Source organism: Schistocerca cancellata, chromosome 3, assembly GCF_023864275.1.
Source record: "Schistocerca cancellata isolate TAMUIC-IGC-003103 chromosome 3, iqSchCanc2.1, whole genome shotgun sequence".
Lineage (NCBI taxonomy): Eukaryota > Metazoa > Arthropoda > Insecta > Orthoptera > Acrididae > Schistocerca > Schistocerca cancellata.
This window is the reverse complement of record NC_064628.1, coordinates 557,421,019-557,446,105: the sequence shown is the minus strand read 5'-3', so window position 1 is coordinate 557,446,105 and position 25,087 is coordinate 557,421,019. Positions and strand designations below refer to the sequence as shown.

Below are 25,087 nucleotides of genomic sequence, written 5' to 3'. Positions count from 1 at the left end.
TGAATCCATTTGCAACGGTGTTCTTCTTCTTCTTCTTCTTCTTCAGAGTGTGTAAGTACCACGCTGTCGTTATCAGCATACAGAATCTTAATGTTTGATGTTACTACAGTTTTCACTTTTGTCCTTAATTCTATTTAAGTTGAAAAATTTCTTATTCTAGTAATACCACGTATGTTACTGTTTGAATTGGACATTCAATTTGTAGAGAGATAGGGATATCGACAGGAGAAAAAACGGAAAGGGCAGACGATAAGGTCAATTATAGACGGAGCATACTGTCACTAAAACCTTCGCTGGCGTTATATTCTGACGCTAACTAAAGACTGTTTGAGCTAGAGACACTCACCTTATCTGGCTCTAGTTAATACATGGGCCACCCAGTTCTTTGTTTTTCAATATGTTCCTGTTTTTAATCTGAACTTTTCTATAATAGTTGAGACGAAGCATAGCATTTGCTCAGAAGAGTCCAGGAAGGATCAAATCACCTAGAATGCAATGCAAAACGCGAATAAAGGAGGGTGCAGAATGCTGTCTTCAGTTGAAACAAAATATTCAAAACTATGATAAATCTGAAGCCGTAAGGGCAAACATACTTGAGAACTCAGAACTGGAGCCTGTTGAAAATTTCATTTTCATATCTCTTTCAGACTAGGAATGTCTATGTTAGCTTTTCGATGGACTCCAGAAGGACATTCAGTTCCGTGAGCTCGCTCTCGAGGCGAAAGGCGTCGAAAATTAGAGGTCTAGCCCGTCTCCTTCAGTGGGCCACCGGTCGTGAGGAGGCAGCCTTCCCTTCCTCTGTTACAATTACCTGAGCCGTCAGACCACCGGTGGCCGCGGAGAGTAATCATGTCAGGGACAAAGAAACTTGACGGCTCCACTGTCTCCTTGCCGGCAACGGAAACTGACTGACAGGTTTTGGCGTGCATCGCCCGACAACAGGAGAAAAGATAATGACCGCGACATTGCACAGCTGCGTTTTAACAAGACGGTAGTAATAGTGTTTCGTCAATGTTTCTGCGACAAAGAAGAGTAATTACTTTTCATAAGAATTAAGAGGAGACACCAAACTCCCGATCGACTTGTCTGTCTCGTCCACGCCGGACGGGGTGGCCGATCGGTTCTAGGCGCTACAGTCTGGAACTGCGCGACCGCTACGGTCGCAGGTTCGAATCCTGCCTCGGGCATGGATGTGTGTGATGTCCTTGGGTTAGTTAGGTTTAAGTAGTTCTAAGTTCTGGGGGACTGATGACCTTAGAAGTTGAGTCCCATAGTGCTCAGAGCCATTTGAACCATTTTGTCTCGTCCACGGGTTGTGGCTTCAAGTAAATTATCAGAACAAATAGGCAATCTAAATGACAACACTATATCTGGGTGTTGGTGCTGCAAAGGTGCATCAGGTGATCTTTAAACACAACCCTTTAGCTCCTCGTACACCAGTAAAAGAAGAAACAGAACAAAGAAGGCAAGCACTGACGGGTGTGAATATTTCATTAAAATCCTTCTAGGAATACTGCTGAGTAATATTTTAAGACACACAAAATATTCAACAGACGGTTTGACCAGTTTAGGTCGACCTTCCTCAAGCAAAGAATAATTAGCTGAGGAGTGCTTCAACACAGCTTTTTCTTTTTTTACCGTGGCTCTAGACCATATTTATTAGAGACTAGCCGAATACCCAGCATTGCCCAGATATGAATTTATTCTAGTCTTCTACGAGGCGTGTTTTTTTAAGTAAGTACCGTTTTGAAATTAAAAACAGACGTGCTAACATACCTCAATAATTTTATTTTTACATGAAAGCCTGTACCTTAATCTACTTTTCTACATAATTTCCGTCAATATTGAGGCACTTGTCATAACCTTGTACCAGTTTTTGATTACCCTCCTCATAGAAGTTCATATGTATTAATACATAATTTCACCTGTGTCACTAGCAAATTACGCCCTGCAGTTTAATTTTCACATGGCTCAATGTTTATGACATATCACCTGAACTGTGTGTTACACATTGGTATAATTTTGCAGGTACATCGAGTGGTATATGTAAATACTGTTCGCGAAACTTATTGGGAATACAGTTTGTAGTAAAGGAGTAATAAATTAAAAAGTAATTTTATGGAGGTTGTCAGCAAGAAAAAAATTTCTTAAATGTTTAAAATTAAGCGTAAAAGTTGTTTCACATTACTAAGTGCTCTCACTCTCAAATACTGGCTGAATAAAGTCTGGGTATTCGTGTGTCATGGGCTACTCTTTCTCTCATTCCCAACCCCACCCCTTTGATAGGTACGTGGTTCTTATCCCCATAGCGATTCTTTGCAGACAGTGCTACAAGTTTGGTTGAAATCGGTCCATTGATTTAAGAGGATATGTGCAACATATATACACCAGAGGGAAAATGCTCGTATCGGAGCACAGAAAAGGCGCATATGTTTCTGTTTATTAAAAGAGTGACTGTGAAGTGGGTAGCAGCTGCCTCATTCTACCTTTCTCCCCATTCTGAAAAACTTTCCCAAAAATTTTGGCATGCGAAGATAATCGCGCTAATCTTGAGATGCAACTCACCTCTCACTCCTACAAGCTTCCACAACTGTAACTCACAACTACAAGTCTATCGCTGTAAGTCGCTCATTCCCATCCACTCTCACTTGCCCATTCTCACTCACTCATTCCATCTGATTGTGCTTATCTCTTTGTGTCCCTCTGTCCCCGTCCCTTGTCTCTTAGCCATAGTCTCCTCCGTTCTGTATACTACTACCGTCTTCTCCACTGTCTGTGTCTCCCTCTTGCTCTCTCTTACTCCTGCTATCTCATTCATTGCTTCCCACTGCTGCTGTCCCTTCTCACTGTCCCCCCACATCATTGTCAAAGGCTGTCTCATTGTCACTAGCTTTCACCCTTCATCCATTTTTTCTTTCTCTTTATTCCTCTTTCACTAGCATTGTCTCCTTCACTTTTTCCCTAGCACTGTTCTGTCACTGTCCGCTATGTTGCATTGTCTTGCCCCTATCTTTCTCACGCAAAGCTTACTGTATTCCAGGATTTATTACTTCTCTGTCTCTTTCCAACTGCAAGTGACTCCTCCTCTCAGCATAAAAAATCGTGAATATGTTCGCATGACAAAATTTTTGACAAAATTTTTTAAAGGTACTGAGAAACGTAGAATGAGGCAGGTAGTACCCCACCTTTCAGCCAGTCTTAATAAACAGAAGCATATTCGCCTTCTTTGTGCTCCGACAGGAGCGTTTTTCCGCTGGTTCGCTTCTTTTCCCTGCTGTAGCAGGGCATGTTATTCATAAGAAAAGAACTTTATGAGTGAGAAAAATTTTGATATTTTACTTATGAGAAACTGGAGTAACGCAAAACTACGTAATTTATCACCTCAGACCGGATTTTATGAGCACAAAAATTTTGCATTGCTTGAGTACTACAACAAAATGGGACTCTCAGAACTCTTGTGATGATAACGGGGACACATCATAGTATGTTTCTTTATAAACTACGTCTCACGCCGGATTTTACATGCGTATTTTACGTGTACACCTAGGGTATCCACTGTATCTGGGAAATGAATAAAGCAATCAAGAAAATTATCAGGACTGTTTGAGATCGGAATTTTAGGAACACATCACAAAAATTTCAGTCGTTTGCTGTGCATAGCCGCCTTGGAATCCGCGGCTCTATTTTGTGGTGCTTCTCAGGATCCGTCCATGAACTAAATGGTGTCTCCATAAGGCCCTTTAAGGTGCATCTTAGACCACATCTAATCCAACAAGAACCAACCGATTTGCTCCATTTGCCTAAGCTACAAGAAGTGTGTAATATTCAAACTTTGACTATGTGCTATAGGATAGTTACAGTAAGACGATACTTCTTTTGGGCATACAAATGGACCCTAGTCCAAGAGCTATCAAAAACATTTGATCCTACCTTTCTAACACGAACAGACTCCTAGATATGAACCCCGGAAAAAATGCCGTTTTTATGCGCGGCGTAATATTAGGTTGCGTACATCATACATACATACATCTTTATAACATGTACGGTTTATTGGTCCTCGCATTGGTGGATGTTGGAGGGGATATATGGCAGGCCATTTGTGGACTGCACGGCATGCTGGCTATTGGTCACCCGCTACGATTCTGCGACAGCTTTCCGAGGGCCGTGTTTCGCTGCCATTAGTTGGGCAGTATGGGCAGTAGCACGACGCCAGCCGATAGTGTCCCATCATATCGCGACTGGACGGCAGCTAGGACGCTGGAAGCCTGTAGCACAATTTTTTTGTCAGGCTGCTTCAGGATTTAGATTCCTGTTATTTTGTGCGTGCGCATCCACAGCTGTCTTACAAGTATTAGTGTTTTTTGAAACTCTGCTTCGAGAAAGACAGCTGCCACTTGTCTGAAACGTCGGTTTTGTTTTAGTATTTAAAATATTTTAAAAGTTCACGTGGCAGTACAACTAGGAGGATTTTAATGAGATTGACACTGTCCGCGGAAGACTGCATGTCTGTATGAGCTGTGGACACTATCGAACCAACGGAATCGTGGTAGAAGAATACAGACACCGATCGTCTACAGAAAAATGGAAAAGATTTCTGATGTGAGGGAAAGATCAGTTTGATTTCCAGAGAAAGGTAATAATACACGAATCAATATTAACCCTACGACTTATCTTAAACTATAGTCTTAAATGAAGACAAGCCAACATGTATAGAATTTATGGATTTAGAAAATCATTTTGACAACACAACTCTTGTTAACTCTGTCGGCCCCACAAACCGAAGTCGAATTTTGGTCTCGTCAAGTAGCCTCTTCTACACGTTCTGTCTTTGGCACCTTCTTCCCCTGAAGCAAGTATCTCAAGATCCTTGGTCACCTTGTCTCTCCATCCCAATTTAAGCCTGCCTTCACGTTTCTTCTCTGACACTTCTCTCAGTCTGGATCCCTCCTCTCGTCTGTAGACAGGGCCACTCCATCTTGGTCTCCTTGTCTTGGCTTGTACAACAACAATTGGTTCACTAAAATTCATTTTAAGGCCCCTGGTCTTTCATCTTCGCCATTCTCCTCCCTCAGAAATTAGTCCAAATATCTTCTGCAGGATTTTACTTTCAAAAACCGACATATTTCTGTCAGTATACGTATGCATTCTCCATATTTCTGACCCGTATAATAATACTGGTGTGATTATGTAAAGTTTTATTAGTCTTGTTTTGGATGCTGTTGAAAAAAGAATTGTATGCCATTAATTTGTTGAGCGAATTTGACGCTCTGGATGCAGCTTTGATCCTCGCTTCTTATTTCAAATCATTTTTGTTGTTTACTACAACCCCCGGATATTTAAATTCAGCTTCTTCCCCTAACACCTACTTATCAGTCTGCATGCTTTCCCAGCTTTTCATATTTTAGCTTCTTTCTGCCCTAATGAATTCTGTCTTCTCGTCATTTACCTCTAATCCAACTTCTTTTCATTTTTAAATAGTATTCTTGCCAGTATTTTCAGATCATCTAGATTTTCAGGGATTAATGCTACTTAATTTGCAACGGCCAGTAAAGTCATTTCTATTCGTATGTTAATTCCCTCTTCTGCTTCGCTTGCTGAATTCAATTATGTTGAACAACAGTGACGATAATTCCATCTTCTTGACTGACTCCTCCTATCTCAAAAGCCACGAAATGTTCCCCATTCATTTTCACCATCCCTTTCGACCCTTCCATGGAAACTTTTACAATATTTGTAATCTTCTTTGCTATTTTAAACTTCTGGATTTTCTCTCACGTTTGTCCGTTTATGCTATCGTTACACAACGAACAATATTGCCATTTCCTGTTGTATTTCCAATGTTTTAATATGGCTTCTTTCAGTACAAGAATCTAATCAGCGGTGGACTGATATTCCTGGAAATTCTGAAGCGAGGCGTAAAGCTTTATGTCGTGCCGTCGTCAAGGATACACGAATGGGCCTTCGGCTCCGAAAGCCCATATCAATGATGTTTCGTTGAATGGTTCACACGCTGACACTTGTTGATGGTCGAGCATTGAAATCTGCAGCAATTTACGGAAGTGTTGCAATTTTGTCACATTCAACGATTCTCTTCAGTCGTCGTTGGTCCCGTTCTTGCAGGATCTTTTTCTTTCGCAGCGATGTAGGGGATCTGATGTTTCACCGGATTCCTAATATTCATGGTACACTCGTGACGTGGCTGTACAGGCAAATCCCCACTTCATCGCTACCTCGAAGATGCTGTGTCCCACCGCTCGGGCGCCGACCACTTAAATGTTGGTAACCTGCCACTGTAGCATCAGTAACCGATCTAACAATTGCGCCAGAGACTTGTATTATATAGGCGTTTCCGACCGCAGCACCGTATTCTGCCTGTTTACATGTCTTTGTATTTGAACACGTATGCCTATGCCAGTTTCTTTGGCGCTACACTGTATAATCAACCTAGCCTTCAAGGCAGACATTCATTAGGATTGTAAAGAAGGGACACCACTGTCACGATGTCTCATTGAGTTAACAGTATGTTTCAGTTTATTCAAAGAAACGTGCTGCACATCAATCTTGGCTATATTCCAAGCCAATAACATTAATCACCAAAATACTATTTTCACTAAGATAACAATACACTCAACGGACTCAGACTGGTCCACATATGGAAATTGCCGACTAGCAAAAGATTGGAGACTCTTGAAACTGTCAACTAAACAGAATTTCCGAGTTCTGATTACGGTGCTGTAAATCAAAGGCGCGTCCTCTTCCGTAGCCCAGTGGTCAAGGCAGAGGCGAGGGACCCGTGTTCGATTCCCGGTTGCCAGGGATTCGTTCTCGGCATGAGGAGCTCTGGACCGGCGTGCACTCAGCCTCGTGATGACAAGTGAGGAGCGACCTGATCGAGAGGTAGCGGCTCCAAGGTCGGAAAGTCGACAACAGTCGTGAGTGCGGTGTGCTAACCCCGTGCCCCTCCATACCGCACCCGATGATGAACGATGAGGGTGATTTGGCGGTCGGTCGACTATCGCACGGTCTTCAGGGTCTGATCGCGAGGGTTTCCTTTACTCTTTTAAACCACACGCGCGGCTTCTTAGCAAAACTTCTCGCACTACATATCGCTGTCAGACAAAGGTACTATTTTACTTCGCCTTAAGAAAATTAATATCTATCCAGAACACGTCACCAGTGATAAATACATCTAATCGAAACATCATATGACTGTTCTAGCTCCTCTCGTCACCATTTCCACGTTTACACATACAAGAAAATAAACAAATATACCATAGGCGTTGTTTCAACTACACGGCGAGCATGTCAAAGTAACACAAGCGATTACCAAATTACCAACTGCAGTATTTAAACCAACAAGGGGGTTACGACTGTTTTACTCACAATTACCGCAGTAGTTCCTTATTTAGTGGATTTAAAAGATGCTAGAAAAGACGCTGTCAACTTTTACATTGTTAAAACATCCGATTGTGAGTGAGAAATGCTACTCAAGCTCTATATTTCTTCGCAAGTGACAACTGATATTACGACAGGAATCGCAATGGGTGCCTTTAGCAGAGTCGCAAAAGTAAACGCAGGTGTCCTCACGCAGCACTCAGGCGCGTGTCTGCAGAGCTAAATGGACAGGTGTTCCAAATCGCCTGCCACCTGATATCAAAGCAGTCCTTACGGCGGTTGCAGCCAAAGCCGCGTTACACTAACTCAAAATCAATACTGACCTTCAGTGGGGCGACGCGACGATATGCAGGCGCGCACTCACCTCTCGACATTTTTATTATCTCTCCCAATTCTAAACGCGATCGAGTGCACAAATACTGTCTGAAGTGTTGCGAACTCACAGTACAAAGCCGTAACAGTATCACTTACGTCAATGAACGGCAAAAACGTCTAATTTCACTCGTGAATCATTTTGCTGCCCGTAAGAGTGCTTGTAGAAAAAGCAGTTTTTAAGTAATGAAAAGGAAAGTATTTTCGTGATAATGGGTAATTTCGTGACAATTTTATTAACTCACCGCGACCACACGTACCGGGGAAGGAACGCATCACTTCGTCTTGTAGGCTCTTGGGATATCATTGTTGGGAGATATTGTTACGTATCTGCGCTCTACTGATCATCGTACAATTATCACGAAAACAACCTTACACCTATTACGTAGGCACCTATCAGTATTATGAAATTACCTGTCACAGCCTGTCGTACTTTATCATTTACAATTCCACTTCTAACATAAATGTTCATTTCTATTTGTAGTTTGTCCTGTTAGTATGATATACACAACTAGATGAAACGCTTTCATGTTAGAGAAAAAAACGTTGTAAATGTAAACCTGTCACGAATATATCTACCTTTATCTTTTTTCTCATACTGCGTTAACAGGTAAAAATCAGGGAAATTGTGCCGGCTTAGCCATCTGTTGCTGTGGTGCAGTCACACTGATCTTGTCCTACTGATCGCGTCTAGGTGACAAGATACGTGGCTTCAGGAATTTCCTTCCTCCTCCTAGCGGAAACCTTTTCTCAAATTTCTTTCTACTAGATGGATGGTAGCTCTTTAGGCTATTCACTGAGGTGACAAAAGTTTCACGCAACAAGTCGTTAAAAGTCCCCTGCAGAAATATCGAGCCATGCTGCCTCTATAACTGTCCATAACTGCGAAAGTGTTGGCGGTGCGGAATGCTGCGCACGAACTGACCCCTCGGTTGTGTCCCATAAATGTTCGATGGGATTCATGTTCGGAGATCTGGGTGGCGAAATCATTCGCTCGAATTCTCCAGAATGTTCTTGAAACAGATCGCGAACAATTGTGGCCCAGTGACATGGTGCACTGTCATCCATAGAAATACCATCAGTTTGATAACTTCAAGTCCATGAATAGCTGAAAATGAAGTAGACCAACATAACCATTTTCAGTCAATGTCCTATGTAAATACATCCCACACCATTGCGGAGCCATCACCAGCTTCTTAGTTCCTTGTTGAGCACTTGGGGACAGAGTTTCGTGGGATCTGCAGCAAACTTAAAATCTGGCGTCAGTTTTACCAAATGAAATCTGGGCTGGTCTGTCCAGGCCACGGTTTTCCAGTCGTCTCGGGTCCATCCGCTAGAGTCACGTGCTCGAATGGTTCAAATGGCTCTGAGCACTATGGGACAACATCTGAGGTCATCAGTCCCCTAGAACTAGTTAAACCTAACTAACCTAAGGACATCACACACATCCATGCCCGAGTCATGATTCGAACCTGCGACCGTAGCAGTCGCGCAGTTCCGGACTGAAGCGTCTAGAACCGCTCGGTCACCGCGGCCGGCTCACGTGCCCGTCAGATGTGCTGTCGACTATGTAGTGCTGTTAGCAAACCCATTGTCGTCGGTCATCGGTTGCCATAGTCCACAAACGCCAAATTTCGCCGCACTCTCCTAACGGATGCGTTCGTCGTAATCCAGCATTGATTTCTGCGGTTATTTCACGCAGTGTTGCTTGTCTAATAGCACTGACAACTATGTAAACGCCTCTGCTCTCCGTCGTTAAGCGAAGTCCGTCGGCCACTGCGTTGTCAGTGCTGAGAGAAGGCCTGACTTATTATTCTCGGTACATTTATTATTCTCGTCACACTCTTTACTCTGTAGCTCTCTGAATTTTGAAATTTCCGAAATGAAATGTCCCATGCGTTCAAAGTCTGCAGGTGCCTGGTTCATGCACCCCTGCTGACTGCTGTTCATTGGCGACGAAGACTGAAATTTCAATGCCAGTATCGCAACGGGACGTCCAGAGTGTCGACCTGGCCTTTTCAGATCACGTTTATTGCTCCATTGGACTAATGGCCGTTATCGTGTAAGGCGTAAAACGTATGAAAGCAAACAAGGAAGGAGCGTTATGGTCTGGGGATTGTTTCCGTGGCGTTGCCTGGTCGAGATCTCTTCATTCTGGAGGGTACAATGGATCAACAAGTATGCATGTATCCTTGGACATCATGTCCAACCTTCATGCAGTTTGTTTTTCTTTGGGACAATGGCATCTACCAACAGGACAATGCAACGAGTCACAGTTCGCAGTGTATTTTAGTGGTTCGAGGAGCTGCAGGATGAGCTTACTGTACTCCCCTGGCCACAAAACTCTCCAGATTTAAACCCAAACGAGGATCTATGGGACGACTTCGATCGGGGTGCACGCGTCATGGATCCGTAACCGAAAACCTAGTGCAACTGGTCACAGCACTGGCATCTGCAGGGCTCCACATCCCTGTCTGTACCTTCCAGAACGTCAATGAGACTCTCCCTGTATGTCTCGCAGTGGGCCGCGCTGCAAAAGAAGGTTAGGGTTCAGTCATTTGACAGGTGGATTGGACAGTGTATATTCCTATATTCCTGTATTGTCTCAGGTTCTTGATATTTTGGAAGTAGATCTTCGCGGAACGGTCTGCAGCTATCTTCAGACATCTGCCAATTCAGATTTATCATTATTTATTTTGGTTTACCCTCTCCCTTAGTATAGGGACTGTCCTTGACCGCTGTAGAGACCAAGACTGTCTCTAAACGTCTCTGGAAAGTTTGTGTCACAGGCTGTCACCCGTTTTACTTACGATTGACCCTACCTAATCACCCCTTTTCATATTCATACCAATTTTTATATCCAGATATTTGTATGAATTGTTTCCAATTTTGACTCACTGATATTGTAGTCATATGGTGATGGTATTCTTCGTTTTTTGAAGCGTTCGTTTTTACGCTGCTGAAGATTAAAAGGAAGTTACCAATCTATACACCACTTTTAAATCTTACCAAGATCTGACTGAATGTTTGTTAAGCTTTTTTGATAGAGACACTTCATTATTGATAACTGCTTTGGTTATCACTGTTAGCATTCAACTGCGATTCTTATACATATATTTTAACAACGCGTTTCAAGAGACAATGCTCCCATTATCAGGTTGTAAAATCTATGTCATGAAATTAAACTGAATAAAAAGACAAAATACCATCACAAAAAGTTGGGAAGTCCATAGAGTAAAACAGAATTAAAAGTATATTGGACTGTGGGTCCTCGTCTTACATTGAAGTTGTTGACACAAGTCGATGGCCGTCCCATAGCTACCAAATATGCTGTCGCACTGTGCCGGCTCGGGAGCTGTTGTGGACTGACGTACCTAGGTGTTGTGGCGTGGTTACAGCCGTGTGCTTGACGGTAACGCTATGCTATTGGGCGCCTGATTCCCTTATTACATTGGTCTGCTATCGTTAGCCTCTCGCAACTCCGACAGTGACATGCTACAAGTTTAAAGTCGCATACCTACCCTAAAATAATTCTAAAAACCCTCTAAAAATCTAATTTCTTTAAAATTCTCTTGTGCATTTAGAATATTGCTTTGTTTCTTTTCATGGATAGCTATCTCGAATTCCTCTGGTAAATCAAGTTTCCTCCCTTTCTTTTCTACATGCAATATTTCTACGTTGTCTTCTATGCTATTAAGGAAGATCAATCGCGATCCGGTATAAAGAACATAAAGAAGCGCTCAGGTTAGGAAATTATGACAAATCAGCTGTTGCGAACCATATATATGAAACAGGCCATCCCCTTAATAGCATACAAGACAACGTAGAAATATTGCATGTAGAAAAGAAAGGGAGGAAACTTGATTTACTAGAGGAATTCGAGATAGCTATCCATGAAAAGAAGCAAAGCAATATTCTAAATGCACAAGATAATTTTAAAGAAATGAGATTTTTTAGCGGGTTTTTAGAATTATTTTAGGGTAGGTATGCGACTTTAAACTTGTAGCATGTCACTGACGGAGTTGCGAGAGGCTAACGATAGCAGACCAATGTAATAAGGGAATCAGGCGCCCAATAGCATAGCGTTACCGTCAAGCACACGGCTGTAACCACGCCACAACACCTAGGCACGTCAGTCCACAACAGCTCCCGAGCCGGCACAGTGCGACAGCATATTTGGTAGCTATGGGACGGCCATCGACTTGTGTCAACAACTTCAATGTAAGACGAGGACCCACAGTCCAATATACTTTTAATTCTGTTTTACTGTATGGACTTCCCAACTTTTTGTGATGGTGTTTTGTCTTTTTAGTCAGTTTAATTTCATGACATAGATTTTACAACCTGATAATGGGAGCATTGTCTCTTGAAACGCGTTGTTAAAATATATGTATAAGAATCGCGGTTGAATGCTAACAGTGATAACCAGTATAACGACAACTGCTACCCCCGACTCCATAATGGATTATATTAAAAAAAGATAACTGCTTTATTTGCGAAAAGTCTAATTGCTATTGTTATTGTCTGCAGTGTCATTAATATATAACATGAACAGTAAAGGTCCCAACATACTTGCATGGGTGCTACAGAGTTACTTCTGCATCTGTCCATGACACTCCATAAAAAAAGAAAAATACTATACGTTTACCCTATCAAGAAATCTTGAACCCAGTCAGAAATATCATTTTATTTCCTACTTGATCGTCCTTTCGTTAATCAGTTTTACGGAAGACAAGAAATACTACATTTACCCCACTGCCTTTATCCATGGCTTTCGGGATTTCATGTAAGAAAACCGCGATTTAGATTTCTCTTGGCTGATATTTTTTCGGATTCCATGCTCGTTGCCGTGAAGGAGGTCACTGTATTCGCAGTCAGAATATTTTCTGACGTTCTACGACCGGCAAATGTCAAAGATATTGAATAACAGTTTGTGGAACGCTTCTGCTACCCTTCTTGTAGACTTATCACATGCCCTTTCTTGCATCTACTTGACACAGTTTTCTTCGAGGATTCTACGGTTTGATAAAAGAGAGGCAACTCACCCTAACTTCTGTATAGAATCTCAGTAGCATTTCATGAGGCACGTGTTCAAAGCCGATTTCGACCCCTATTCTGAGCTCGTGCTGTGTCGACGAAACTAAAACTGTTGAATTTGTTTTCGACAGTTCTGGTGCACTGGCGAATTCATCTTTACACACAGTGTTTAGGCGACTAGTAGCTTGCAAAAATGAAAAAGATAGCCTTGAACCAGTTATATCTCAGAGTACATACCGCACGTCTAACCTGCTTCCTGTAGCGGAGTAATTCCTACATCGTAAATGAAACAGGTTTCTGCTCTATCATATACGACTTCCAGGACGTCCTTCAAAACAAATACATAACCTTCAACGTCGGACAATTAAATTCTTTTCTTGCTCTCATATAATGACAATCTGTTTCACTTGGATTGCTAAGAAAAACAAAAAACAGGGAATAACTTTTGTAACTTGGTTCCTGAAGATGAGATATTGACATATTGACATACACAGTTGAACCATAAATGACTGGCAAAGAGGCCAGTCTCATTGACAAGCTATAGCCGGCACAGTAGAGACATTCATGGGCGAGACAGTTTTTCCCTGCATTGACGATTCGTAACAAGTTGTGGAATTCAGGAGAAACTGAGGAGCGTTTGTGGCAAGCCTATGAGCTGAATCTTTCCGTAACGTACGATTAGGTAACCGAACAAATTTGACTTATCGGCTACAGCTGCTGTTAAAATTTCTTTATTGAACCACTAGAGAATCGAAACTGGTTGTTGTAATGAAATTTTAACAGCAGCTTTTGGAGGTAAATCATGACGTTCATGAAGTATTTACGAACTTCTTAAAGTACGCTTAATTGTCTCAGTCGCAACAAATTTGCCTTCGGAGATCGAAGGTGCCTGTCTGTATATGACACTGTCATATATGGTGATGCGTAACACAAAAAAGGAATCAATATCTCTTGTCAGATCTTAGATTTCAATTTAGGACATGGAACGGCATTTGGGTCCAACTTCATTTGGTTTGTAGGTGTGCTTTTCGTGGAAAGTAAATGTTTGTCAACATTTCTACAGAATTATCTAGTCATGGATCGTTGGCTGTAAGGAAGAATAAATCCAAAGCACCCAGGTTCAATCCGCAATTGATGCAAAGCTTTTTCTGTTAATCATAGCTTCTTTCACCTCCGGCAGAGGTATGTTGAGGTCAAAAAGCCATGGTTGGTCAGAGGTACGAAGAGTGCGGTAAATATAGGTCGTCCTAACTGTGGCTACGGTCTGAGTCAGTTCGGTAGGACCATGCCTCATCAAGCGGTATGGGGTTCAAACAAGCAATTAGATTGAGCACAACTTCACCTTATCTGAGATGAACATGGGCGGGATTAAGAAATGGAATTATGTACAGTGCATGAAGTAAGTGGCATACCTCGGTTAACGGGCAAGGTACACGGTTCAGTCACAATATTCGACGTCAAAACTGTAATTACCAATCACAAAAAGCAGGTGGCAGCACTATAATTGAAGGATATATAAAGTGTGTCGAGGGGGCTAATGCGGAAAACAGTGCAGTCGTCGTTGTAATGCGAAAACGTACCAACCCCAAAGAACGCAGGTGTTGACAGATGTGAAAATTACCGAACTATCAGTTTAATAAGTCACAGCTGCAAAATATTAACGCGAATTCTTTACAGACGAATGGAAAACCTGGTAGAAGTCGACCTCGGGGAAGATCAGTTTGGATTCCGTAGAAATGTTGGAACACGAGAGTCAATACTGACCCTACGAATTATCTTAGAAGAAAGATTAAGGAAAGGCAAACCTGCGTTTCTAGCGTTTATAGACTTAGAGAAAGCTTTCGACAATGTTGACTGGAATACTCTTTCAAATTCTGAAGGTGGCAGGCGTAAAATACAGGGAGTGAAAGGCTATTTACAATTTGTACAGCAAACAGATGGCAGTTATAAGAGTCGAGGGGCATGAAAGAGAAGCAGTGGTTGGGAAGGGAGTGAGAAGGGTTGTAGCCTCTCCCCAATGTTATTCAATCTGTATATTGATCAAGCAGTAAAGGAAACAAAAGAAAAGTTCGAAGTAGGCATTAAAATCCATGGAGAAGAAATAAAAACTTTGCGGTTCGCCGATGACATTGTAATTAGCAAAGGACTTGGAAGAGCAGTTGAACGGAATGGACAGTGTCTTGAAAGGAGGATATAAGATGAACGCCAACAAAAGCAAAACGAGGATAATGGAATGTAGTCGAATTAAGTCGGGTCATGCTCCGGGAATTAGATTAGGAAATAAGACACTTAAAGTAGTAAAAGAGTTTTGCTATTTGTGGAGCAAAATAACTGATGATGGTCGAAGTAGAGAGGATATAAAATGTAGACTGGCAATGGCAAGGAAAGCGTTTCTGAAGAAGAGAAATTTGTTAACATCGAGTATTGATTTAAGTGTTAGGAAGTCGTTTCTGAAAGTATTTGTATGGAGTGTAGCCACGTATGGAAGTGAAACATGGACGATAAATAGTTTGGACAAGAAGAGAATAGAAGCTTTCGAAATGTGGTGCTACAGAAGAATGCTGAAGATTACATGGGTAGATCACATAACTAATGAGGAGGTATTGAATAAAATTGGGGAGAAGAGGAGTATGTGGCACAACTTGACAAAAAGAAGGGACCGGTTTTTAGGACATGTTCTGAGGTATCAAGGGATCACAAATTTAGTACTGGAGGGCAGCATGGAGGGTAAAAATCGTAGAGGGAGACCGAGAGATGAATACACTAAGCAGATTCAGATGGATGTACGCTGCAGTAGATACTGGGAGATGAAGAGGCTTGCACAGGATAGAGTAGCATGGAGAGCTGCAACAAACCAGTCTCAGGACTGAAGACCACAACAACAGCGATTTATCTGACATCGGAAAGGGCATGATCATTGACATTCGGGCCAAGGGTGGAACCATTTCCGAAATGGCTAAGTTTGTAAACTATTCGCGTGCAGCCGTCGTAGAAGTATACCGTGCATACCTAAATGGCTGTATCCGAAACAGGTACCGAGGCAACTGCGGTGCACCACGGGCCGTAGATGACAAGGGTGAACGACGGGTGAGGTGATGTGTACGCGCTAACAGACGTCCAGCTTTGACCAACACCTCGTGTTATAACCGAGTGGTCATGGGAGTCTTGCCACGGTTCGCGCGGCTCCTCCTCCCCCTCCTCCTCCCCCCCCCCCGTCGGAGTTTCAGGTCCTCCCTCTGGTGTGTGTGTGTGTGTGTGTGTGTGTGTGTGTGTGTGTAAATTACTTTAAGTCAGATTAAGCAATGTGTAAGCCTAGGGACCGATGACCTCAGCAGAGTGGTCCCAGAGGAACTTGCCGAAAATTTCCAAAAATTTTTGCTTGACCAGCTGACCGCCCACTGAACAAAGGGGCTACCAACATTGCCTCCTCAAGGAGTGTTCAGAGAGCGTTGCTGTGCATGGGCCTCCGCAGCGGGCCCCTGGTTAATGCATCCTTGCTGACCGTTGTTCATCGGCGACGAAGGCTGTAATTTTCACGCCAACGCCGCAACTGGACGTAAGCTGACTGGCGACAGGTAGCCTTTTCAGCTGGATCACGATTTGTGCTCCATCGGAGAGATGGCCGTTGCATGTATGGCGTGAAACGTTCGAAAGGAAACGCAAAAGCCGGAGGATGGAGCGTTAGGTTCTGTGGAATGTTTTCGTGGCATTCCCTGGGCAATCATGTCATTCTGCACAATGACTCAACACAGTTATGCCTCTATCCTTCGGAACTACGTCCCCCTTACATGCTGTTTGTTTATCCTCTGCACGATGGCCTCTTCCAGCAGGACAATACAACATGTAACAGCTCACACTGAACGTGCACGGTTCGAAGAGCAAAAAAGTTTATCATACTCCCTTGTCCACCAAACACTCCGAATTTAAACCGAGCCAAGAGTCTGTGGGGGATCGATCGGGCTGTTTACGTCGTGGACCCTCAACCGAGAAACCTAGCGCAGCTGGGCACGCCTCTTCAGTCGGTATGGCTTCAAATCCCTGGTTGTACCATCCAGAACCCCCACTGATTCTCCTCCCGGACGTGTCGCGCTGCAAATGATGGCTATTCAGGCTTTTGACAGTTGGTCACATTTATGCGACTGGGCGGTGTATAAACTGCTGCCTGTGCATGAAAGGACTTATTTGTAGAATGCTTCTGTGGCCTATGCTTCATGCATACCATTAGCCGAGCAACTAGAGTAACTTGTGTCCAGGGGTACCATCCTTGTCCTCCCACTCCCCCAATCCCTCACCGCCCCCGATATCACCCCATTTCTTGATTAATACTCATTGCTGTTTCCCCTATTCGTTTACTGATAGCATGACTTTATAATAAAGTAAATACGCAGTTCAATAACACTTTTTACATAGTGCACATCAAAACATGGAACAACAGAAAGTGCAGAGCAGAACAGAACTGCTTGCATCAATGAGGCGATTCCTTCTCACTGCTGCATTGCAGATCAATACAAAGTCGTAAGCGACAAACTCAAAATATGCTCTCTAGAGGTTCTTTGCACTGGCTCACTTGGCACAACGAGAGTGGTGCAATCTAACAACACAGCCGAATACTTTAATTACAGTGGCTGAGAGGGGCTGACACCCTCGCGCCTACAGAATACGGATGGTGACTGTCTTAACCACTGGATCGGCCTGATCGGTGGAGTATTCCACAAAACGCCTCTAAAGAAAACTTCGAGAAAAAGTAATCGCCGCATTAACAATGATGATGATGATGATGTCCCATACTTCTTTACAGAGCGTGGGGGAGCGACACGGGAGACCCGCGCCGCCTTACTAGGCAAGGTCCTAGTGGAGGTGGTTTGCCATTGCCTTCCTCCGACCGTAATGGGAATGAATGATGATGATGAGGACGACACAACAACACCCAGTCATCTCGAGGCAGGAAAAATCCTTGACCCCGCCGGGAATTGAACCCGGGCCCCCGTGCTCGGGAAGCGAGAACGCTACCGCGAGACCACGAGCTGCGGACACGAGTAGAATAGGAAAGGATAAAAAAGATAGATATACAGAATGACGTGTTACGTGGATGCAGATTGCAAGCAAGGAGCTTAGAATAAAGGGGAGATGGCGTTATGTATGCCGAGCACAGACGACATTTGAAGCCCGTCCGCCATCTTGGCCAGTACGAGTCTGTATCTCCGTTAAACATATGTCTTAACACTAATGCTTTTGACGCCGTTCCTCAAAAACGACTTCTAATCAAGCTGCAGGCCTATGGGGTATCGCCTCAGTTGTGCGACTGGATTCGTGATTTCCTGTCAGGAAGGTCGCAGTTCGTAGTAATAGACGGCAAATCATCGAGTAAAACTGAAGTGATATCAGGTGTTCCCCAGGGAAGCGTCCTGGGACCTCTGCTGTTCCTGATCTATATAAATGACCTGGGTGACAATCTGAGCAGTTCTCTTAGGTTGTTCGCAGATGATGCTGTAATTTACCGTTTAGTAAGGTCATCCAAAGAAAATTAACAATAGGTCCCTGAAACAAATACGTGAACTATTATCTGTCAACGAAGAAAATGAAACGAAACTCCGCGATCAAGCGACGTTGACCGGCCGCCATATCGTCCTCTGCCATGCGGTGTCATGAGGACGCGGTTTGGAGGGAGACGGGTTCGGTGCACGGCTCTCCCGGCCGTTGTCCTCGAGTAGGCCTTGCAGCCGTTACCTCTGTGAGGTGGCTCCCCAATTGGCATCACGACGCTGAATGCGCCTCGGTTAAGTCCTCCCTCCGAAGAAAGATCCTTGGTAGTACCGGGATCGAACGCAGGTCCTTTGCAAGGCAGGCATCTGCAATGGTCACTCAGCTGCGGGGGCGGACACTGTCTGGTGCCAACTCCTGAAATATAGTCATTAATGACAACACGTTTCTAACGGCGCTTTCCTTGAAAAAAGATTACGTAATTCTGCCGAACCCCCGGTAGCATATCTTCTGGCGCCCTCCCCGGTAGCTGAGTGGTCAGCGCGACAGACTGTCAATCCAAAGGGCCCGGGTTCGATTTCCGGCTGGATCGGAGATTTTCTCCGCTCAGGGACTGGGTGTTGTGTTGTCCTGATCATCATCATTTCATCCCCATCGACGTGCAAGTCGCCGAAGTGGCGTCAAATTGAAAGACTTGCACCAGGCGAACGGTCTACCCAACGGGAGGCCCTCGTCACACGACATTTCATTTCATATCTTCTGGCGCGCGGACTGCAGCAGCGCGCAGTTGTGCACCTGTTGCGGTTTGTATTTCTGTGACGTACTGCTTATGTTCGATTACGTGAACATGTTACTCCTATCATGTTGTTAGCGTGCAGTAACGTAAACACGATTAGGCTTGCAATCCGTACAGAATGCCTAGCGCCAAGGGAACAATAGATACCGTCATGGCAAGCGCAATAATAGAAACAAAGCGCAACGCAGCTCTCATCATGCTTTAGCTACAACACACGTTTCTTCGAAGTACTATTACAGCAATATTAAAGAAGACGGCTGCAGCATGGGAAGTGTTTCTGAAGAACAGAACGCATGATGATAATTTAACTCGTTGCTACTGAAATGTCTCACGGCGCATTGGGGAGGGGAGGGGTTGGGCAACGGAAGATCTTTGAGGTTGTATGTATTTATTGTCGATGTATTTTTTCTCATTTTCGAGCAATGTCTTCGCTGGAGAAAGATGTGAGCTGTGGTCCCTTCAGTTATTGCGTCAATAAAAAGGGCACGTCTTGACACTCGCTCATAGAAACGATGTGATGCATTTTGGTGGACGCTCCGTAGTTTTGTGTAAACGGCCGTCGTGGCTCTGTTTCGATAGAGGGATTAATGAATCCTCAAGAAGGAATTACCTGCTTGGTATTAAAGCAGTCCTGAACCATAAGGTAGGTTTGAATATAGCATTCCTTTACTAGGCACGCTGGAATGCCCTCGCCTTCCTCTGGCTTTAAAACGGACCCTGGCAGATAAAGGGATGACCTACATTTTAATGAGTGTTCCGAACCACGGTGCATGTTGGCATTTTTTCATATCAGTAAATAGTTGCACGAAATGAAAACAGTGATGCAACAGGAAAATATCTAAGGCCAACTTGGAATCGAACCCTAGACTTCGGGGTTTGTAGTTCTCAAGCTTATTCACTGAGCTATGAATTATATTTACTTAGTGTGCATAATTTGTCTACTCTCTTAGTTTGAATTTTTTAAGGCATCTTTTATGCCTCAAAATAATTGCCACAACTATTAGCAAATGTCGAAACTTGAGCTACTTAGAATGGAGTCTGATAGTATCGCAATCCTGCCCTGACGCTAACCCGTTTTTTAAGGGCGCGATGCAAGGTCTAACCGATCATGTTATTAATATTTAAGTGGTTAGCCCGTGAACTTTAACTTATTTTTGCGATATGTAACTGATGTAACTTTATTTATATGCGAAAGAATAGGCGCCATTTCGGTTCTGAATTAAGAAACAAAAATAATTAAAGACATTAGCTGCCAGTGTGAATTGATTTCTTTCGGAAATGCCCGAAAAAACAAATACTACATATATAATTACGGCGATGACGTGCTAGGGTAATTCGTGCGGTTGTGGTGTCCACTGTGTCCAGATGGCATAGTGGTCAGCGCATCCGCATAGTAAGCAGGTGACACTGGTTCGAATCCCAGTCCGGTGCAAATTTTTAACTTGCCCCACTGATATAAAACAGTTCCCATGGCAGCTAATTTCTTTAATTCCCTTCTGTTCTGCTGTAGCTTTGATCTCTTGTTGTTGTCACCAGATAAAGACCAAGACAAATGTCTGACTTGAACATTTGCTAGAGTGACTTAATAAATATACCATATGCAAGAAAGCTCTCACTATATACTTACGATTAATCTGCGTATAATCCTACTGTTAACAATTACCTTAACTTTTATGCTTTACAATTATACGCCTTCAAGCACACGCCACAGAGAAAGCCGAGATACAAATAAAAATAACGTATATCAGGATTTGAACGTCTCATCGACGACACGTCTTCACTGACAGGACTCAAAGTCGGATATGAAGAGTATGAGATGGAAATCAACAGCGTTCCTTTCCGTCTCCGGCATTCACGTTAATTGGTTTACGAAAACCGCTTAAAACCTAAATTTACGTGCTGGTCTCTAACAAGAATGAAGTATCTTAACCACTGTGCCACATCGCTAGATTTACAAGGGGTACGTAGTCCACGACAGTATCGTCGTGGCCACTTCTGACGGCAGACAAGCAGAGAGTCGTGCGTACGGTCGTAGGACCGCAGGGCTGACAATGCAAAACGCTTCCTGACGTTGCGCATTTCGTAAAAAGAGCTACATTTCTTCGACTCACTTCAAGAGTTCCATGACAGTACCTACTCTTACTACAATGTGTTTAAGGGATAAATAGAAGATTTACATTTGCTGCGTAATTCATTTTGATGTCTATCGAAACTAATTTTTTTTTAAATCTTATGGGACTTAACATCGAAACTACTAATGCAAAAGTTCTTGCTTATGATGCTGAATTCTTATTATGATAATTCGTAATATTTATTAACATATCTTTCTTTCCGTAATTTCAGAAACACAGAGCTACAATTCGATGTCTCGCGAACGTGTACAAAATCTAATAATCATTCTCCGTCCTCCCTCTGATTAATGACATGCGCAGACACCATTAACGAAGAAACTGAGACAGCAGTTTAACGTCATTAACTAAATTTGCTGAGTAGCCAGTGCACAAATGCACCTTCATATAAGGGAACATGTTTTATTTACGTAGAATACTAGTCTTTCATTCGCGTCCCTAACGACCGGTGACAAACACAGTTTTTATATTTAGCACACTGTAGCCAACCGTGAGGACATCAAATTTAGCAATAATTTAATTTTTCCTTTTATTTTCATAAACGTTTGTTAAGGTGCATAAATTACAAGTACTGTTTGTCGTGGGGACATGATCCATATTTATATCAAACATGGAAACCTTTACTGAAAAAAGCACCAGTTCAACATAAGTGTAATTTTACGTTCAGGCAACGGTCTTAATTTAGCTTTTGTCTCCACTTATGCACGGAAGCCCAAGTTCCAACATCGGAATCTAAGCTGCCTACAAAGAGCACATTGAACTGAAGAGGATAGCCAGAGCTCTGAAGTGTCCATTGGCTGAAATAACCATCAGGTCGGTAAACAAATTTATCGAAGTCACCTCATGGGCGTAAATTTAAAACCAAAGAATGAAATAAATGCGATCCTTATTATAACGCGATACAAATAATCCATGTAAGATAAATGAAAAATTCTAATTGACTACTTCCGTATAAATAATTTATTTGCTCTATGAATTTGTGATTTTTTTGTGTAACTTTTCTCTCTTTCTCCCCATCATAATTGCAAGCCGTCGCAGAGGTTTCCAGCCACAGCCGAAAAATGTTGATTTGTCAGCTCAACATAATTATCTTTGATATTCCAGTAAATACATGTTTATCATATCTTCGACTACTGCCTCGTTCCGAGGTCAAATCAAATTCTCAGTGGAGTGACTACATTATGGTTTCTGTCGACATACGTACTTCAGTTTGCACGCGATAGTTCTCGATACCATGCGCGTGTCAGCTGAAATTAGTAAGTAAGAATTTATTACGAGGACTTTTTATTGTTCAGTGAATATTTGACACCGGCAGTAGCGAAAGCTTCTCCATTCACGTTTCCTTTTTAGGAAAAGCAACTTTTATAACACGTCAAGAAAGCACCGTTTTATTTCATCTGAACATAAAAATGGAGAGTAAAAAGTAATTATCGCAGCCGATTATCTAAAGGAAAAATAATTAACGTCTAGAAATATATATAGCAGACTGCAAGAAGAAATTTGCGTTCGCAGCACGTTTAAAAAGAATATCAAGTCTTGCAAATTGTTGGTGTGAAAGCGGATGTTCTTCCAATGATCGTAGAAGTTAATATACAATACTGTAGTTTAAAAATTGGTACTTACGGGTGGTTTGGCACTAAAGATCATATCACATGCCATTTTCGTAAAATTAAGTGTTGTCTTGTTCCAACAACAGCAAGGTAAAAAAGATAAGCACATGTAACGATGAAAAAGAAAAACATTACACAGATTAATTGATCCACTATAATGCTTCGTGGCTGACTTAATGACTTATTTAATTACTAGGAAATATATGGTAAACACACTATTTATACAGTTATATTTATGCCAAGACGTCTTTCGAGCTTGTCTCCCCCCCCCCCCCCCCACCCCAATCTTTATTTGATGTGGTACTTTTTTGTGTCTTCATCTGTACAACATTTGTGTCGACTGCGTTCAACACTACAGCTGCCTGTACAAAATAACAATTCGCTTAGCTGCCACGTTTTCCTATAACATGTATTTATGTTGAGTTAGAAGTTAAGTTTGATGCAGTTTTATTCTTTAACTTTTATCTTCTTGCTTTCGCAATTATACACAGCACACACACTTTTAGCTTCACTGATGCAGCGCAGCGGTCGTCCTGTGACCGATTTGTGTGTTTGTTTACATTCGAATATCTTAAGTTGTTCACATAGAGAATGATGCCCCGCATCAGCGAAACTACGTAAATTCAAAATGCAGTGAACAAAAACTTTGCATTGATAAAGATATAAATGTATTCCCCCACCTGAAGATGGGTGAAAGCCCGAAACGCGCCTCGGCATAAATGAAGCCATACAGGTAAAGTATCTGTCTGCTGTACTGCTTCAAGTAAGTACATTAAATAGTGACTGGAGACGATTTAGCTGTGAGTACAATTAAATCTGAATTGTACGATTATGGAAATAAATTACTTAGGGAGGGGTATATGTATGCATCTGTTTACCGGCACATGCTCTAACAGATTACACATTTTTCCAATTCTGTATTGCCAGCGCGAGTGGGTCGTGTTTTGGCAGAGCGGCGTCTGCCGGCTAGCGAAGCAGGTGGCAGCAGGCGTGGCGCGGAGCTTAGCGAGCACGTGGTCGCGGTCGGCGCAGCCGTAGCGTACTCACCATGGAGAAGACGCCCGAGGCGGTCCACACGATCAGCGACAGGTTCACCGAGCCAGTGTTCTTGAGCACGCCCGTGGGCGACACGAAGATGCCGGAGCCGATGATGCTGCCCACGATGACGGTGACGCCGTTGAGCAGCGACATCTTGGCTTTGAGGCGGATCTCACCGTCATCGCCACCGGCCGCCCCCAGCGCGGCCGCTTCCTCGGGGGCGGCATCTTTCATCTGCACCTCGTCGTAGCGCGCCTTGGGCGAAGGCATCCTACTCTCTTTCTCTCGGAGGACTGTACGTGTGTTTGTGTGAGAGAGTAGGTTGTGCAGTTACGCGCGGGCAGAGCTGCCAGCTGCGATGTGCGGCTCGGCTTGGGACTGGAGAGCTTTTGTGGCGCGTGCTTCCTGCTGCGCTGCCGCCGACAGACTGAACAACCCCTGCAGCCGTCGCGCGACGCCGCTAGCCCTCGCCGCTCAATGCACGGTGCGGCCGCCCACCGCCAGAGGCGCCACAGGCCCCGCGCGACGCTCCACTGTCCTCGACTCGCGGCAGCCGCGCGGCCACACGGAGAGGAGGACGTTCCAGTCGCTTTCCTCTCGGATATCGACATCTACACTTCACAAGCCTCTACTCTGTGGCGGAGGCTGTTTCGGATACCACTATTATTTCCCCTTCTCTACAATACATACCTACTATTCAAGCCACCTTACGGGATGTGGCAGAAGTAGGGAGACCAGCCGTCCGGATTAATCCGGACATGTCCTCCTTTTTAGCTCTCTGTCCGGGGTCCGGGCGGATTTTTACAGTGTCCGGCTTTTTCGAAAAGTTGAGCGTAATACAGGCAAATTTACAATTCGTCCCGTTCTATTGCTCTTTTCTTAAATACTTAAACTATTGGCACAGCCTTCGTGGTAAACACGCACGAAGGCGGTGTTAGTAGGTGGTCTTACGTTTTTCGCTTTGGACGCAATTCCGTGTTGTTGACTTAACAAAACAATTGACGCCACACTGTCACCACAATCAATGTTTTTCATTTTTTTTATATATTGCTCAGTTCATCACCACCTGCCCATCAGTAACAATTAACTACTAGTTTTACCGGTAATTCCCAGCAGTCACGTGACTTGCCCAAAGCTGACGAGTGGTATCCTCATCTGCAATTCGCCCGTTTGACGTGTCCTCTTTTTTCTTCCTTTGTCCTCCTTTTTGAAGCTGTTTGTCCTCCTTT

General features: G+C 43.4%; 1 protein-coding gene across 1 annotated transcript in view; it reads right to left on the bottom strand.

The window, feature by feature from the left end:
* Nucleotides 1-24,305, bottom strand: part of LOC126175402 (large neutral amino acids transporter small subunit 1) — a 386,698-nt gene extending 362,393 nt beyond the window's left edge. Inside the window, exon 1 of the mRNA XM_049922194.1 lies at nucleotides 23,868-24,305. Coding sequence (XP_049778151.1) covers nucleotides 23,868-24,128 — 261 coding nt within the window. The 5' untranslated portion in view covers nucleotides 24,129-24,305. The remainder of the gene's footprint in view (nucleotides 1-23,867) is intronic.
* Between the last annotated feature and the right edge of the window lie 782 nt (nucleotides 24,306-25,087).